Raw genomic sequence first — 15,375 nt, forward strand, 5'->3', positions numbered from 1 at the left:
ACGCTTACAAAACTTCCTATGGCGTTCCACTCGGCGACCGCATCTAGCGCAGCCGCCATGGCAGCTGCCAGATGTTAGGCGCTTGCGAGCATTTTTTAACGTCCACGCATTTACCCTCAGTTGTTATGGTCCCAATATATCTTATAGTATAGTATCCACCTGTGGTCATGGTTACAGTACGTATAAGTTACGTTTTATTTGATGTTCTCGATGCCCGCGAAGTGTTCCGTATAAGATTTGGCTGCAATCCAACACCCTCGCCCGCCAGTTAAACTGGATGCACCATCCACGCACCAGCAAGCCGTAACTTCATTAGTTCAACTCTGGACGCGAGAAGATTTACGGCCAGAGTTGGAGATATTTTTGTGTGTGAGCTTTGTTCTTGTTAGTGCTGCGACATCGACAAAAAATATCGATATCATTAACTATCGATGTTTGAATTAGAATGTTTCGATGCCGATAAAAACATCGATTTTAGCAAACATCGATATTTCTTTCAATTTATCAATGCAAAGAAAGCAAGATCTAAATAAGGAAACAAATAACAATGTATCTCGAATAGAAAGAAAACCTTTATTTCATTCTTTTATTATAAAAGTATTGAAACGAAACCCGGGCACTATCGAAATCAATTATGACCCCAAAATGTTTTATCTACACTTTTGAGGAAAAGTAGCTTATGTAGTTTTTCTCCCAAGAGGCAGCTTCTCTTGCAGTTTGCAATATTTCCACTCGCTGAAAAAACGCGTTCACACGGAACAGATGTTGCCATAACGCATAAATATTTTTTGACCATTTTCAGTAACGATGAGTCCTGTAGAAAGAAGATGAACCGAATAAAATGCATTTCACAGCTATTATTTGTTAGATTGTAAATATGCTGTATACACATATAAATTTTTTTTTAGCTATCTTACCTTGTGAACAATTTCAGTCCATACCTCGAACGGAGAGTCTTTAAGGTAGTAGTCTGGTAACTTATGCCTATTTTCATGACTTTTTTGGAGGGTGGTTTTTTATAGGAAAATGAAAATGAATTATCTTGAATATTTAGAGTGTTTTTATTTACATATTGAAAATATAAAAAAAATTTAATAGTTTATAACTATTATTATTGTCACTCGAAGTTGGAACCTCAAAAAAAATGCACATGGGTGGCCCGGGTGATTTTGGCTCTTGATGTCATCTGAAATCAAATATTCTTGATTATTCTTAATCTATAGACATCTCATTCTGGTCGGATCTACCGAAGTTAAATTTCAAGCGTAAATCACAAAATGGCGGACTTTGAAAAAAAAGTCCTTTTATTTTAGCAAAGAAAGGGTTGTAAAATAAAAAGTTAGGGGTGGAAAAAATTCTCTTTAGTACCGACGAGAACTATACGTGTGTAGAACAGCCTGTTAAAATTTGAAAGCAATCGGTTCAGTAGAAAAAAAGTTAGGACCCGGGCCGACCAGAAAAACAATGTTTTGATAAAAACGCGTTTAAAGTTCAACAACAAATTGAAAAAATGTTATAAATATTTGCTTCTAGTAAATTTTGATAAGTTTTGGAGTCCGCATCACCAATATATTTTTTATATTTTACACCGAGCTCTTCAACGGATCGTCGAAACATTTCAATAACTCCGTCAACCTCCATCTTACCAGAACTTCCTTCGTGATTCGCCGTACACTCAGTCTGATGATCCTCGTACCATTCTAAATATTCATCTTTATTTTCTTTACCCACCCACTTTTCACAAGCTTTACAAACTTTAGATTTAACGATAACGTCTATAACTTTATTAGAGTACTTTCCGATTAAAGAAACGATACCTAGTAGTGACGTAAAGCCACGTTTTGCCCATGAACCATCACCCGAAACTGTTATTTCATCTGCAATATTTCCTTCTTGCTCATTTGCTTTTTTTTCTTCTTGTGCTGCTTTACGAAATAAAACTTTAGCAACACTTTTAACAGCAATATGTATTGTATCAAGGATACTGTAGTATCCGCTCTTACTTAACCCTGGTCCCAAATCCATCATGGCACAAAAAATGTTTATACCCGATAAACCAACACCGAGTAGTCGCATAACAAAAGTAAGACGTCTGTTGACCTCAAACGCATTCCTCACTTTTGGGCAAGAATTAATAGTAGTGAATTCATTGCACTTACACTTTATACACAAGTTAAATTCCAATCCAACTTGAGATTTTTTTAGAAATTTTATATCACTCTTGCAAGCTTTACAAATCAGAACACTTTCTAAAGCACTGAATACTAAAGTAAAACTTAAAAGAGCGTAAGTTGAGCTCTCATCAATGGCTACTTCAATATCTTCTTCATTTTTTAATTTTTCAGCAGACTTGCTCACACATGTTACATCTTTTTCAGCAGTGTATCTATTACCGTGAAATTTTCGCTTGATGCCTGGATCTCCAGGACTTTTCGTACCACGTTTTTTTCCTTTCCTATCCATCTTAGATGCTTACGTGTCAACGCACGATCAAATACTAACGAGTACTGTGAATTTTGAGTTGAATATACTTTAAAGTAAAGATATATTATATAAATATATATATATATATATAGTTCAAAAAGCCCACGGACCCTCTTCCCGCCCAACCGGACCGAGGGGCGACCAACCTAAGGATGGGCTGAAGGCAACATCCAAAGGCCCGCATCACAGCGATGATGCGTTTTAACGCAAAGTGTGTGCGACCATGCGAAAATGTATTGCTACATCTCGATTGTCGCAAACACTTCAGCCAATGACGCGGAGGTCCTACACTACAGAGACATGGATCTTATATTGAAGACAGTGCGGATCAAGACTGAAACCCATTAGGTCAGATTGTTACCGGACAGGACTCTTCGGACTATAGCACAGGTTGCAAGGATAACTGCTTTTTGCATCTCCATGTATAGTCCAGCCCTAAGATCGAGCGTTTTCAGCGCTTTATGTAAGTTCTGCGGGACTAATCCCGTCGCTGAAATTATTACTGGGACTACTTGGATCTTTTGTAGTCTCCAAGTCTGCTTCATATCATCTGCCAAGGGGCCGTAGTTCCGGATTTTTTCGTGCTGTTTTTCAACAGTGTTCCGGTCCAACGGTACGGCTACATCGATTATAAAGCACGCTCGTTCTTCCTTCAGAAGCAGAACTAGATCGGGTCTGTTATGATTAACACTGTGGTCGGTGGCGATAGTGTGGTCCCACAGTAATTTGACCCGATCATTTTCCAAGATTCTCTGCGGAGTATACTTATAGTAAGGATGGTAGGTTGCCACTAAGTTATACTTCAACGCAAGGTTTTGATGGAGAATCTTGCAGACGGAGTTATGACGATTGGTGTACTCGGTACCGCTCAACATCCTGCACGCAGATGTTATGTGCTGGATGGTCTCCTCTTCACAGTTGCATAACCTACAACTGGAGTTGGTGATTGAGGAGTCGTGAAGAATGTACCGTTTATAATTTTTTGTTGGGAGCGAAGCATCCTGAATTGAAGTTAGGAATGCTTCGGTCTCATAGAAAAGTACACCATTTGTCAACCATTTGTTGGAGGCTTCGATGTCAATGCCTGACAACAACAAATTTTTTATATGACCTCCGTGAATGGGTTTCTCTTTCCACATGTCGATCTTCTGTTGGACTGAAGTAACATTCGACATGGGATCCCATTCTCTGCTTCTCAAGTTCAAAGGAGATAATTTATTATCTGCCATGACGGTAGCCTGATGTATTTGGCTAGAGGATTGTTTCTCATAGAAAAACTCACGAAGAGAATGCACTTGATTGTAGTGCAACGTTTTTAAATCAAGTACCCCCCTTCCTCCCTGATGACGTGGGATAGTGATCCTCAATTTGTCGGCAGCTCTATTGTGCATGTTGTTGTTTGCAAGAACTACCCTTACCCGTCTATTGACAGATTCTAAATCAGTATTACTCCACTGTATCACACCGAAAGTGTATAGAAGGACGGGAATGGCAAAGGTGTTGATTGCCATGATTTTATTTTTCCCGTACAGCTCAGTTTTAAGGACAAGATCCAGACGCCGCTCAAATTCCCCCAGCAACTTAGATTTAATTATTGCCACAGCAGGTGTTGTTGCTTGCAATATGCCGAGGTATTTGTAGACGTCGTCCGAATCCATGCCCTCAATTCGGATGTTATTGTGGCTGTATCCTTCGTTGTCGGTGTGTTTTCCCCGAACAATTGTTTTTATGCGACATTTCTCCAAACCCAACTGCATGCCGATATCCCTGCTGAACTGGATGGTGATGTCCAGCAAGGAGCGAAGTTGGTTCTCGTCTTTGGCATACAATTTGATGTCGTCAATGTACATTAAATGGCTTAATGTACATTTCGACAATATGCCATGCTTGACCTGGAACCCGTATTTGCTTTCATGCAAAAGATGGGATAGCGGATTCAAAGCCAAACAAAACCACAGTGGGCTTAGAGAGTCGCCTTGGAAAATGCCACGCCTGATTGGTATCTCTCCTGATGTTTGCGAAGATACCGATAGCTTCGTGCTCCAATTCTTCATTACTGTTCTCAGTAGAAGAACAACATTCGGGTTGATTTTATACAAGCGTAACACTTGTAGTAACCACGAATGTGATATGGAGTCAAAGGCTGATTTATAATCGATGTAGGCTGTCGAGATGTTTCGTTTTTGGTGGACAGCCTGCTTTACAGCTACCGTATCGATTATAAGCTGTTCTTTGCAGCCTCGGGAGCCTTTTGCGCATCCTTTTTGCTCCTCAGCTATCAATTTATGAACATCAAGATGTTTTGAGATGTTCGCGCACAGAACTGAAGTGAAGACCTTGTAGATGGTAGGAAGACAAGTAATTGGTCGACATTTTGAAGGGCAAGAGACACCCTGTTCCTTGGGGATGAGGAAAGTTATCCCCTTGGTGAAAAATGGTGGAACTAAATCAGGATCGGCAATCATCTGATTAAATTGATTTGCCAATATCCTGTGAGTGCTCTTGAACCGCTTCAGCCAGAAGTTGTGAACTTTGTCAACTCCTGGCACCTTCCAGTTACCTGCCTTGTCAAGGACTGCTTTAACGTCGACTTCAGTTACGTCAGGCATGGTCATTTCGGGGAGGGCCTCGCATGAACGCATAAGGTGTGGGAGCCACGCTGCTTCTAAATTGCAACGACTGGATTCGCTCCAAACACTTCTCCAGAAGTCTTCTGCCTGATCCAGATTGAGGTTACTTTCCCTACCTGAGTTGATGAGATTTTTGTAGAATCCTCGTTGGTTCTGAAAGAACAAGGTGTTGTCTGTCCTTCGCTGAAAGCTTTTCTGATACCTACGGATGCGATTGGAGCATACCGCAAGTTTCTGCTTCAGCACCTCGAGGATTTCTTCGATTGGCATATCATTGGACAGATGGTAGTTTCCAATGATGTTCGCAACGCATCTGTGCACTCTTGGTGATGGATTTCCAAGGAGTGCTTGCGTCACACGACCAATCTCCTTTCTCAACTTTTCGACTCTTTTGTTGAGTCGAAACACCCAGAACGGTAAAGTCCTTCTGCGCATACCTCTGTTATTCGCTCTAAGATGTTGGTTATGGAGACGAATAACCGTGGCAGCTGCAACGTAGATCAGGCTGTGAACCTCTGTAGCAGTAATCTCGCTAGCCAAACGATCAGCCAAAATTCTGTCAACGGCAGCAATGATGTTAGTAGTTGCCGAAGTAAACTTCAGTTTTGGGATCCTTGGCCTAGCGTCTGGGAGAATCTCAGCATACTCTGTGAATGCGACCTGGAATGCGGTCAAAGCCTCATTATAAATTGGGTCGACATCCCCAGTTACTAAGCTTCTCCTGACTACTGGATTCATGGAGTGCCTTACAGGTGGAGTACTTGTGTTACTCCTTTGACTAGTCCGGTAATTTGATGACTCCAGCCCGAGCTCAAGTGAAACCTCTTGGAAGATTTGTTGCCTAGTTGGTAAGGCAACTCGGTTGTTATTCACGATCACTCGGTACTGGTTGACGACGTTCTGTTCCGGAACATGACTTAGCTCCGGAAATCGGGTTATGAACGCGTCATGTAGTCGATGTCTGTACCCTGATGGATTCCGTTCCAAATCCGTGACACGGTAATAGGCGCGGACGATAAATTCGTTGAGTTGGTTCGTCCAAACCATACGACGCCTAGGTCTCCCATCCCTGGTGGTTGACGGCATAACCGCCAAAACATCCAAGGGCGAAGAGCCGCTCTGATGTTGTTGAACGACCCTTAACCGTGTTGGGTACTGTCTTCGTGTCCCTGGGGTCCCATTTAAAGAATTTAAACCAAAGTCCCCAATTTTATTCCCACGAGTAATGGGGAACCAGTCAGCCCTGCAACAGAGCCCCAATGTTGCAATGCCCCATGGTTACCTCCAAAGGTAGGGAAGGTATTTGGAGGGGAGCCGCTGAAATACAGTGTAACGTCACTGCAATTCATCCGATAGGCGCGTCGATCCCTTCACCCCGGATTACGGATTTGTTAAGGAGGTTTACTCCCCCTGAACGGGAAGAATCGGTAAGGGAGGACGAACACAAAGGGAAACGTTCTGCTTGTCCGCGGCTACTTATTTACAAGATTAACTTGCGATATTCGTAGCTGACCCGGTGGGTCATGTCATTATCCGCAACCCATGACACGCGCCTGGTCGCATGCAGCTCTGCGTTTGCAACTCAGGTGAGGATAAACCTGGTACGCCAGGTATATATATATATATATATATATATATATATATATATATATATATATCCTGGCGTACCAGGTTTATCCTCACCTGAGTTGCAAACGCAGAGCTGCATGCGACCAGGCGCGTGTCATGGGTTGCGGATAATGACATGATCCACCGGGTCAGCTACGAATATCGCAAGTTAATCTTGTAAATAAGTAGCCGCGGACAAGCAGAACATTTCCCTTTGTGTTCGTCCTCCCTTACCGATTCTTCCCGTTCAGGGGGAGTAAACCTCCTTAACAAATCCGTAATCCGGGGTGAAGGGATCGACGCGCCTATCGGATGAATTGCAGTGACGTTACACTGTATTTCAGCGGCTCCCCTCCAAATACCTTCCCTACCTTTGGAGGTAACCATGGGGCATTGCAACATTGGGGCTCTGTTGCAGGGCTGACTGGTTCCCCATTACTCGTGGGAATAAAATTGGGGACTTTGGTTTAAATTCTTTAAATGGGACCCCAGGGACACGAAGACAGTACCCAACACGGTTAAGGGTCGTTCAACAACATCAGAGCGGCTCTTCGCCCTTGGATGTTTTGGCGGTTATGCCGTCAACCACCAGGGACGGGAGACCTAGGCGTCGTATGGTTTGGACGAACCAACTCAACGAATTTATCGTCCGCGCCTATTACCGTGTCACGGATTTGGAACGGAATCCATCAGGGTACAGACATCGACTACATGACGCGTTCATAACCCGATTTCCGGAGCTAAGTCATGTTCCGGAACAGAACGTCGTCAACCAGTACCGGGTGATCGTGAATAACAACCGAGTTGCCTTACCAACTAGGCAACAAATCTTCCAAGAGGTTTCACTTGAGCTCGGGCTGGAGTCATCAAATTACCGGACTAGTCAAAGGAGTAACACAAGTACTCCACCTGTAAGGCACTCCATGAATCCAGTAGTCAGGAGAAGCTTAGTAACTGGGGATGTCGACCCAATTTATAATGAGGCTTTGACCGCATTCCAGGTCGCATTCACAGAGTATGCTGAGATTCTCCCAGACGCTAGGCCAAGGATCCCAAAACTGAAGTTTACTTCGGCAACTGCTAACATCATTGCTGCCGTTGACAGAATTTTGGCTGATCGTTTGGCTAGCGAGATTACTGCTACAGAGGTTCACAGCCTGATCTACGTTGCAGCTGCCACGGTTATTCGTCTCCATAACCAACATCTTAGAGCGAATAACAGAGGTATGCGCAGAAGGACTTTACCGTTCTGGGTGTTTCGACTCAACAAAAGAGTCGAAAAGTTGAGAAAGGAGATTGGTCGTGTGACGCAAGCACTCCTTGGAAATCCATCACCAAGAGTGCACAGATGCGTTGCGAACATCATTGGAAACTACCATCTGTCCAATGATATGCCAATCGAAGAAATCCTCGAGGTGCTGAAGCAGAAACTTGCGGTATGCTCCAATCGCATCCGTAGGTATCAGAAAAGCTTTCAGCGAAGGACAGACAACACCTTGTTCTTCCAGAACCAACGAGGATTCTACAAAAATCTCATCAACTCAGGTAGGGAAAGTAACCTCAATCTGGATCAGGCAGAAGACTTCTGGAGAAGTGTTTGGAGCGAATCCAGTCGTTGCAATTTAGAAGCAGCGTGGCTCCCACACCTTATGCGTTCATGCGAGGCCCTCCCCGAAATGACCATGCCTGACGTAACTGAAGTCGACGTTAAAGCAGTCCTTGACAAGGCAGGTAACTGGAAGGCGCCAGGAGTTGACAAGATTCACAACTTCTGGCTGAAGCGGTTCAAGAGCACTCACAGGATATTGGCAAATCAATTTAATCAGATGATTGCCGATCCTGATTTAGTTCCACCATTTTTCACCAAGGGGATAACTTTCCTCATCCCCAAGGAACAGGGTGTCTCTTGCCCTTCAAAATGTCGACCAATTACTTGTCTTCCTACCATCTACAAGGTCTTCACTTCAGTTCTGTGCGCGAACATCTCAAAACATCTTGATGTTCATAAATTGATAGCTGAGGAGCAAAAAGGATGCGCAAAAGGCTCCCGAGGCTGCAAAGAACAGCTTATAATCGATACGGTAGCTGTAAAGCAGGCTGTCCACCAAAAACGAAACATCTCGACAGCCTACATCGATTATAATTCAGCCTTTGACTCCATATCACATTCGTGGTTACTACAAGTGTTACGCTTGTATAAAATCAACCCGAATGTTGTTCTTCTACTGAGAACAGTAATGAAGAATTGGAGCACGAAGCTATCGGTATCTTCGCAAACATCAGGAGAGATACCAATCAGGCGTGGCATTTTCCAAGGCGACTCTCTAAGCCCACTGTGGTTTTGTTTGGCTTTGAATCCGCTATCCCATCTTTTGCATGAAAGCAAATACGGGTTCCAAGTCAAGCATGGCATATTGTCGAAATGTACATTAAGCCATTTAATGTACATTGACGACATCAAATTGTATGCCAAAGACGAGAACCAACTTCGCTCCTTGCTGGACATCACCATCCAGTTCAGCAGGGATATCGGCATGCAGTTGGGTTTGGAGAAATGTCGCATAAAAACAATTGTTCGGGGAAAACACACCGACAACGAAGGATACAGCCAAAATAACATCCGAATTGAAGGCATGGATTCGGACGACGTCTACAAATACCTCGGCATATTGCAAGCAACAACACCTGCTGTGGCAATAATTAAATCTAAGTTGCTGGGGGAATTTGAGCGGCGTCTGGATCTTGTCCTTAAAACTGAGCTGTACGGGAAAAATAAAATCATGGCAATCAACACCTTTGCCATTCCCGTCCTTCTATACACTTTCGGTGTGATACAGTGGAGTAATACTGATTTAGAATCTGTCAATAGACGGGTAAGGGTAGTTCTTGCAAACAACAACATGCACAATAGAGCTGCCGAAAAATTGAGGATCACTATCCCACGTCATCAGGGAGGAAGGGGGGTACTTGATTTAAAAACGATGCACTACAATCAAGTGCATTCTCTTCGTGAGTTTTTCTACGAGAAACAATCCTCTAGCCAAATACATCAGGCTACCGTCATGGCAGATAATAAATTATCTCCTTTGAACTTGAGAAGCAGAGAATGGGATCCCATGTCGAATGTTACTTCAGTCCAACAGAAGATCGACATGTGGAAAGAGAAACCCATTCACGGAGGTCATATAAAAAATTTGTTGTTGTCAGGCATTGACATCGAAGCCTCCAACAAATGGTTGACAAATGGTGTACTTTTCTATGAGACCGAAGCATTCCTAACTTCAATTCAGGATGCTTCGCTCCCAACAAAAAATTATAAACGGTACATTCTTCACGACTCCTCAATCACCAACTCCAGTTGTAGGTTATGCAACTGTGAAGAGGAGACCATCCAGCACATAACATCTGCGTGCAGGATGTTGAGCGGTACCGAGTACACCAATCGTCATAACTCCGTCTGCAAGATTCTCCATCAAAACCTTGCGTTGAAGTATAACTTAGTGGCAACCTACCATCCTTACTATAAGTATACTCCGCAGAGAATCTTGGAAAATGATCGGGTCAAACTACTGTGGGACCACACTATTGCCACCGACCACAGTGTTAATCATAACAGACCCGATCTAGTTCTGCTTCTGAAGGAAGAACGAGCGTGCTTTATAATCGATGTAGCCGTACCGTTGGACCGGAACACTGTTGAAAAACAGCACGAAAAAATCCGGAACTACGGCCCCTTGGCAGATGATATGAAGCAGACTTGGAGACTACAAAAGATCCAAGTAGTCCCAGTAATAATTTCAGCGACGGGATTAGTCCCGCAGAACTTACATAAAGCGCTGAAAACGCTCGATCTTAGGGCTGGACTATACATGGAGATGCAAAAAGCAGTTATCCTTGCAACCTGTGCTATGGTCCGAAGAGTCCTGTCCGGTAACAATCTGACCTAATGGGTTTCAGTCTTGATCCGCACTGTCTTCAATATAAGATCCATGTCTCTGTAGTGTAGGACCTCCGCGTCATTGGCTGAAGTGTTTGCGACAATCGAGATGTAGCAATACATTTTCGCATGGTCGCACACACTTTGCGTTAAAACGCATCATCGCTGTGATGCGGGCCTTTGGATGTTGCCTTCAGCCCATCCTTAGGTTGGTCGCCCCTCGGTCCGGTTGGGCGGGAAGAGGGTCCGTGGGCTTTTTAAATATATATATAATAGAATAACAGAGTCAACCCAGGTATAAAAATGCGCGCAAACAAAAGAAGGGTCCAAGCGGTTGCAGCTGTGGGTCAACTTGAAAGGTTGGACTCCGAGGCGCTCTAGGAAACTCGTTATAACTCCCGAAATATTTCGAATTTCTGTCTGAAAATTTCACAGTATATTCTCAAGACATTGCACTTTCAAATTAAGCAAAAAAAAAATTTTCGATTTTTTGAACTCAAGTTACCAGACTACCACCTTAAGTCGTACTACAGGCTGTTTCAAATAAACTGAAAATTCGGGTGGTATCGAATTCGGTGTATCTAGTTCCTCGACTATTCTGGATTTTTTTCGAGATTTCCAAGCTTCCTGAACCATTTTATGATGATCGTCCCATATTCTGTATTCATTTTCTGGGATAATATTTAATTTCAGAAACTACTGGTCTGATGTCAATATAAAAAGGAATTTACCTTTGGACCCAGAAGAATGAAAAGGTGCATCGCTATCGGATTCTGACTCGATTAAGTCTTTTCTCAATTCATTTGATAGTTTCCGTATAACACTGCCTAATGCCGCTTTATCGTCGAAATGCAAATTTTTGAAGCGAGGATCTAATATTGTTGCTGTTGCAAAAAGCTGGTTGTGTTCAATGTTAAGAAATCGTTTATTCCATTCCGCAAAGATGTTATTCTTCAGGGATTTTGCTAGGTCCGTTGTGATTGAAGCTTCAGATATTTTTTTTCTTAAAAGGCGTACGATCGGAATGATCATACTCGACGTAACGAATTTCTCACCACATGCTTCTTTAGTAGCAACTTCGATTGGCTTAAAAAGTAATACAAAATCCTGAAGGAATTCTACATCCTTCGCTGTTATCATTGGTGGAGCTGTTGTATTAAAGTTTATAATACTGCTTACGATTTCCCGAAGCGCCAAAAATCGTTCCATCATATAATACGTGGAATTCCATCTTGTGGAAACCAATTGAATTAAAGTCTTTTCAGTAGAATTGACAGTCCTCTTTCTAAGCTCATCGCTTCCAATTACACTGCTTCTAAACCAGCTGACTATAGTCTTCACTTGTTCCAGTAAACTATTTAGCTGAGGGAGAGATTCAATGGACTTTTGAGCCAGAAGATTTAGTAGGTGGGCAAAGCAATAGGTGTGTCTTTTCTTGTCGAAAGCCAATTCTACAGCCTTAATCATATTACTCCCTCCATCAGTAACGACAGCAATAACGACATCATCTTTGATGTTCCACTTGGTGCATATTTCCTTCAGTTTTTGTGCTAAATTTTCTCCTGTGTGCCTTTCTTCTAATTCATAAACCCCTAGTGTGACACCCTGAAGTTTTAGGTCGTCAGTATCATTTGGAACATAATAGGCTGTTACTCCTAGAAAACTTCTTGTTTGATGTGTTTCTGTCTACACATCGGTTGTCAAGCAAATGTATTGTATACCTGGCAATTTTTCTTTTAACATATTGGAAACAAATTCGTATTTCTTATCGAGTAATTCGTCGAAAGTCCTTCTCGATGGAATTTTATATAAGGGAGCAACTAATTTCATAAGATATTGGAAGCCCTCATTTTCGACGACCGATATTGGTTCGCTATCGCGACAAATCATAAACAGAATCCCATCAGTTATTTTGGAGTTTTTATTTCCTCCTTCTCGAAACGAACTGATGTTGGCGAAGCTTTGGTTTAGGGAACCATACTGCTTATAATTACTAACAGAAATACACGTGGACCCCGAGCTGGTACTGGCAATCGAAGGACTTGGGCTTAACGTGCTTGCTCTTGAGGAAGATGCGGTTAGGGATGTGGAAGTCGAACTCGTGGATTTATTTCCGATTTCAATTGCTGCTTCACTTGGTGTTTCTAAACTTGAAGCTACTCGTGTGTTATTTTGATTTGAGCGATTAAAGTGTTCTTCGAAAATGTTTTTGTGTTTTGTTTTTATATGGCATTTTAAATTTGTGGTATTTCCGCTTGTTTTTATATTATTTCCGCAAACATTGCATTTTGCTATTTTGTCGTTTATTCTTACATAAAACTTCCACACTTCGCTTTTAGGCGCAAGAGCCATAATGAAGCTAAGAATGAATCTATAGGAATGCCTGCAAGAAAATTAAGAATCAAAATCATCACCAAGAGTACAGAATATTCCACATTAATTTAAAGTTACTTTCAAAGAAGCTATCCGAACAATAGAATATAATTGGAAATTGAACAAATTGGGTAAAAACTGGGTATAAATAACGTCCTTACTGGTTTCTCATACAAGGCTTTACGAAATTTTCCACTTACCGTGAGATTTTGCAACTGGCGCCGTTTGTCGAAAAGTCAATATGCAGGGCTAATTTGATTTTATTTCGGCCGAAAAATTCGAACCGGGATAGTTAATTTTTGGGCGAAATTACAGCACAACAGAGTCTAAAACGCGATTTGATAGTTCAACTCTAACACAATCAACTCGAAGAAAAATGAAAAAGTGTCAATTTCAGCACTGATTTTCTACCGAATTTCACAATTACAACTCTACAAGTGACTTCCTATTGTTTCAATAAAATCACCAGTAAGAAAACATTTTAATTGCTCGACACAACAGTCGATTTTTCCCAAAATTTTCCGCATCGAAACTACAACACGACCGATATAATTAAAATGAATTCCCTACGACAGACAAACTTGAACTTAGACTTAACCCGACATCCGACGACGAATTAATAATAAAGAGAAGACGACACGATACACATGAAACACGATGAAGGCAAAAAAGAAGCACAACTTCAACTCACTATAACTATCCCTGTCACTCAAGTAGCAACCGTATCATAGAAAAGCAACAGCAAACGCGTGCCGTAGTTGGCTGCCGAACTCCGATCGTTGTTCTTACTTTGTCGTTGACGGACGGACGACGTCGTGTTGTACATGGACATGTGAGGGCAAGCCGCAAGCGCACACAAACTCAACTTATTATAATTGAATATTGCCAGGAATATCGAGTTAAAAAATCGAACCAAAAATATCGATACGTGATAAACATCTGAATCAAAAAATCGATGTAAAAAACATCGATATATTAGCAAAAACATCGATAATTCGAAAACATCGATATTGATGTCGCAGCACTAGTTCTTGTTCATTAGCGATAAAGATGCCTATAAAATTCTCGCTCACAGCTTAAGGGGATCATCCCGTGTGTCGGGTTGGAGAAATCGATTTTTTTTGCATGAATTGTATCTATATATAGTGGCGAATATGTGGGCAAAGGGATTTTCCGATATTCCGAGTCCTTCAGAAATTACAGGGTTAAACAGGTAAGGAGTTTGCAGCCGCGACTAGAGTACTCGATGAGAAAGCGCATCGAATCTCCTTTTACCTCTTAGTCTTTTACCTGAGCCTTATAAATTTGAACACAGGTATAAATATAAAAAGATGAAAAACCAATCAATTGTCTAAACTTATTTGCTGTTTGGAATAAAAAGGATAATCCAGTCTAGAGTGAGCACTGAAAGGCTTACTCTGTTATATTTTGTTGTAAGTATTGTGCTGTGTGTGTGTTCAGTGATTTTTTTAAATGGATCCTACGAAGGGAGATCGCTTTAACGTTCAACGTCATGCAGGTACTACAAAACGAGTATTTCATAGGAATCGATAGTTATCAGAGAAGAAAAAGGACTTCACATCACCATCAGCAAAGAAACTTTTAGCAAGCATGAACATGGATGTTCCAATTGCGACAAGTTTTGTATATTGTATATTGAATTTTGCTGGAGTTTTCTCCGGTATTTATGCAAATTTCTGCAAATAATAAAATATGTAGTAGTAAAAACGGAATGCCTAGGACATGTCGAGAAAAGAATGGGAACGCGGTTTAGAAATGAAAAGAAGAATCACAAAGGCATTGGTGGAAAATGGGCTGGACAACTTACTGATAAGGTTGTTAACGACGTCACTACATTTTTCGGGCTGGCTATTCGCCGACACGCAAATTCGATAGAAGGAATGAAGCAAGAAATTTGGGAAACTTTCTTCCATAAATGTTCTACAGACGAAAATCCTCAGCATCAAAATTGTCCAGCAGGCGAGGACAGTTGGTGCAAATGGCGCAAAGCGGAAGCTAAAGGAGAACTGGATAGTTTCCACCACAAGAAGGCACCTTTGACTGAAGAAGTTCAAACAGTCATCAAACCAATCTACGAAGATTTGTCACGAGATGATCTCTTGAACAGATGTTTAGGAGCAAAGACCCAGAATAACAATGAGCCGTTAAATGCATTGATCTGAACTTTCGCTCCTAAACACATTCATTCTGGAGCCAAGGTCGTAGAAATAGCCACTTTTCTGGCTGTAATTATTTTCAATGAAGGATTCAATGGCATTCTCAAAATCCTAGTGAAAATGGGATGTCAAGTTGGTCACATATGTCAGGTTTATGCCGACCGCC

At 41.8% G+C, this 15,375-nt stretch overlaps 1 protein-coding gene across 1 annotated transcript; it reads right to left on the bottom strand.

Moving 5' to 3' along the window:
- Nucleotides 1–11,160: 11,160 nt before the first annotated feature.
- Nucleotides 11,161–13,011, bottom strand: LOC119660855 (zinc finger BED domain-containing protein 4-like). The gene is made up of 3 exons (XM_038069751.1): nucleotides 12,381–13,011; nucleotides 11,391–12,314; nucleotides 11,161–11,330 (listed from the first exon to the last, which is right to left on the bottom strand). Exons 1-3 carry the CDS (start codon nucleotides 13,009–13,011, stop codon nucleotides 11,161–11,163), a joined length of 1,725 nt encoding a protein of 574 aa, XP_037925679.1.
- Between the last annotated feature and the right edge of the window lie 2,364 nt (nucleotides 13,012–15,375).

The sequence above is a fragment of the Hermetia illucens genome, chromosome 7 (assembly GCF_905115235.1).
Source record: "Hermetia illucens chromosome 7, iHerIll2.2.curated.20191125, whole genome shotgun sequence".
Lineage (NCBI taxonomy): Eukaryota > Metazoa > Arthropoda > Insecta > Diptera > Stratiomyidae > Hermetia > Hermetia illucens.

What these genes read in the sequence shown, in the direction of transcription:
- LOC119660855 (XM_038069751.1), bottom strand. Translation starts at nt 13,011, where the DNA reads ATGGCTCTTGCGCCTAAAAGCGAAGTGTGGAAGTTTTATGTAAGAATA. An exon ending in GTTAAAAGAAAAATTGCCAG is followed by an intron (nt 12,315 to 12,380) that starts GTATACAATACA and finishes GAAGTTTTCTAG; the next exon opens with GAGTAACAGCCTATTATGTT. An exon ending in TCATTCTTCTGGGTCCAAAG is followed by an intron (nt 11,331 to 11,390) that starts GTAAATTCCTTT and finishes ATATTATCCCAG; the next exon opens with AAAATGAATACAGAATATGG.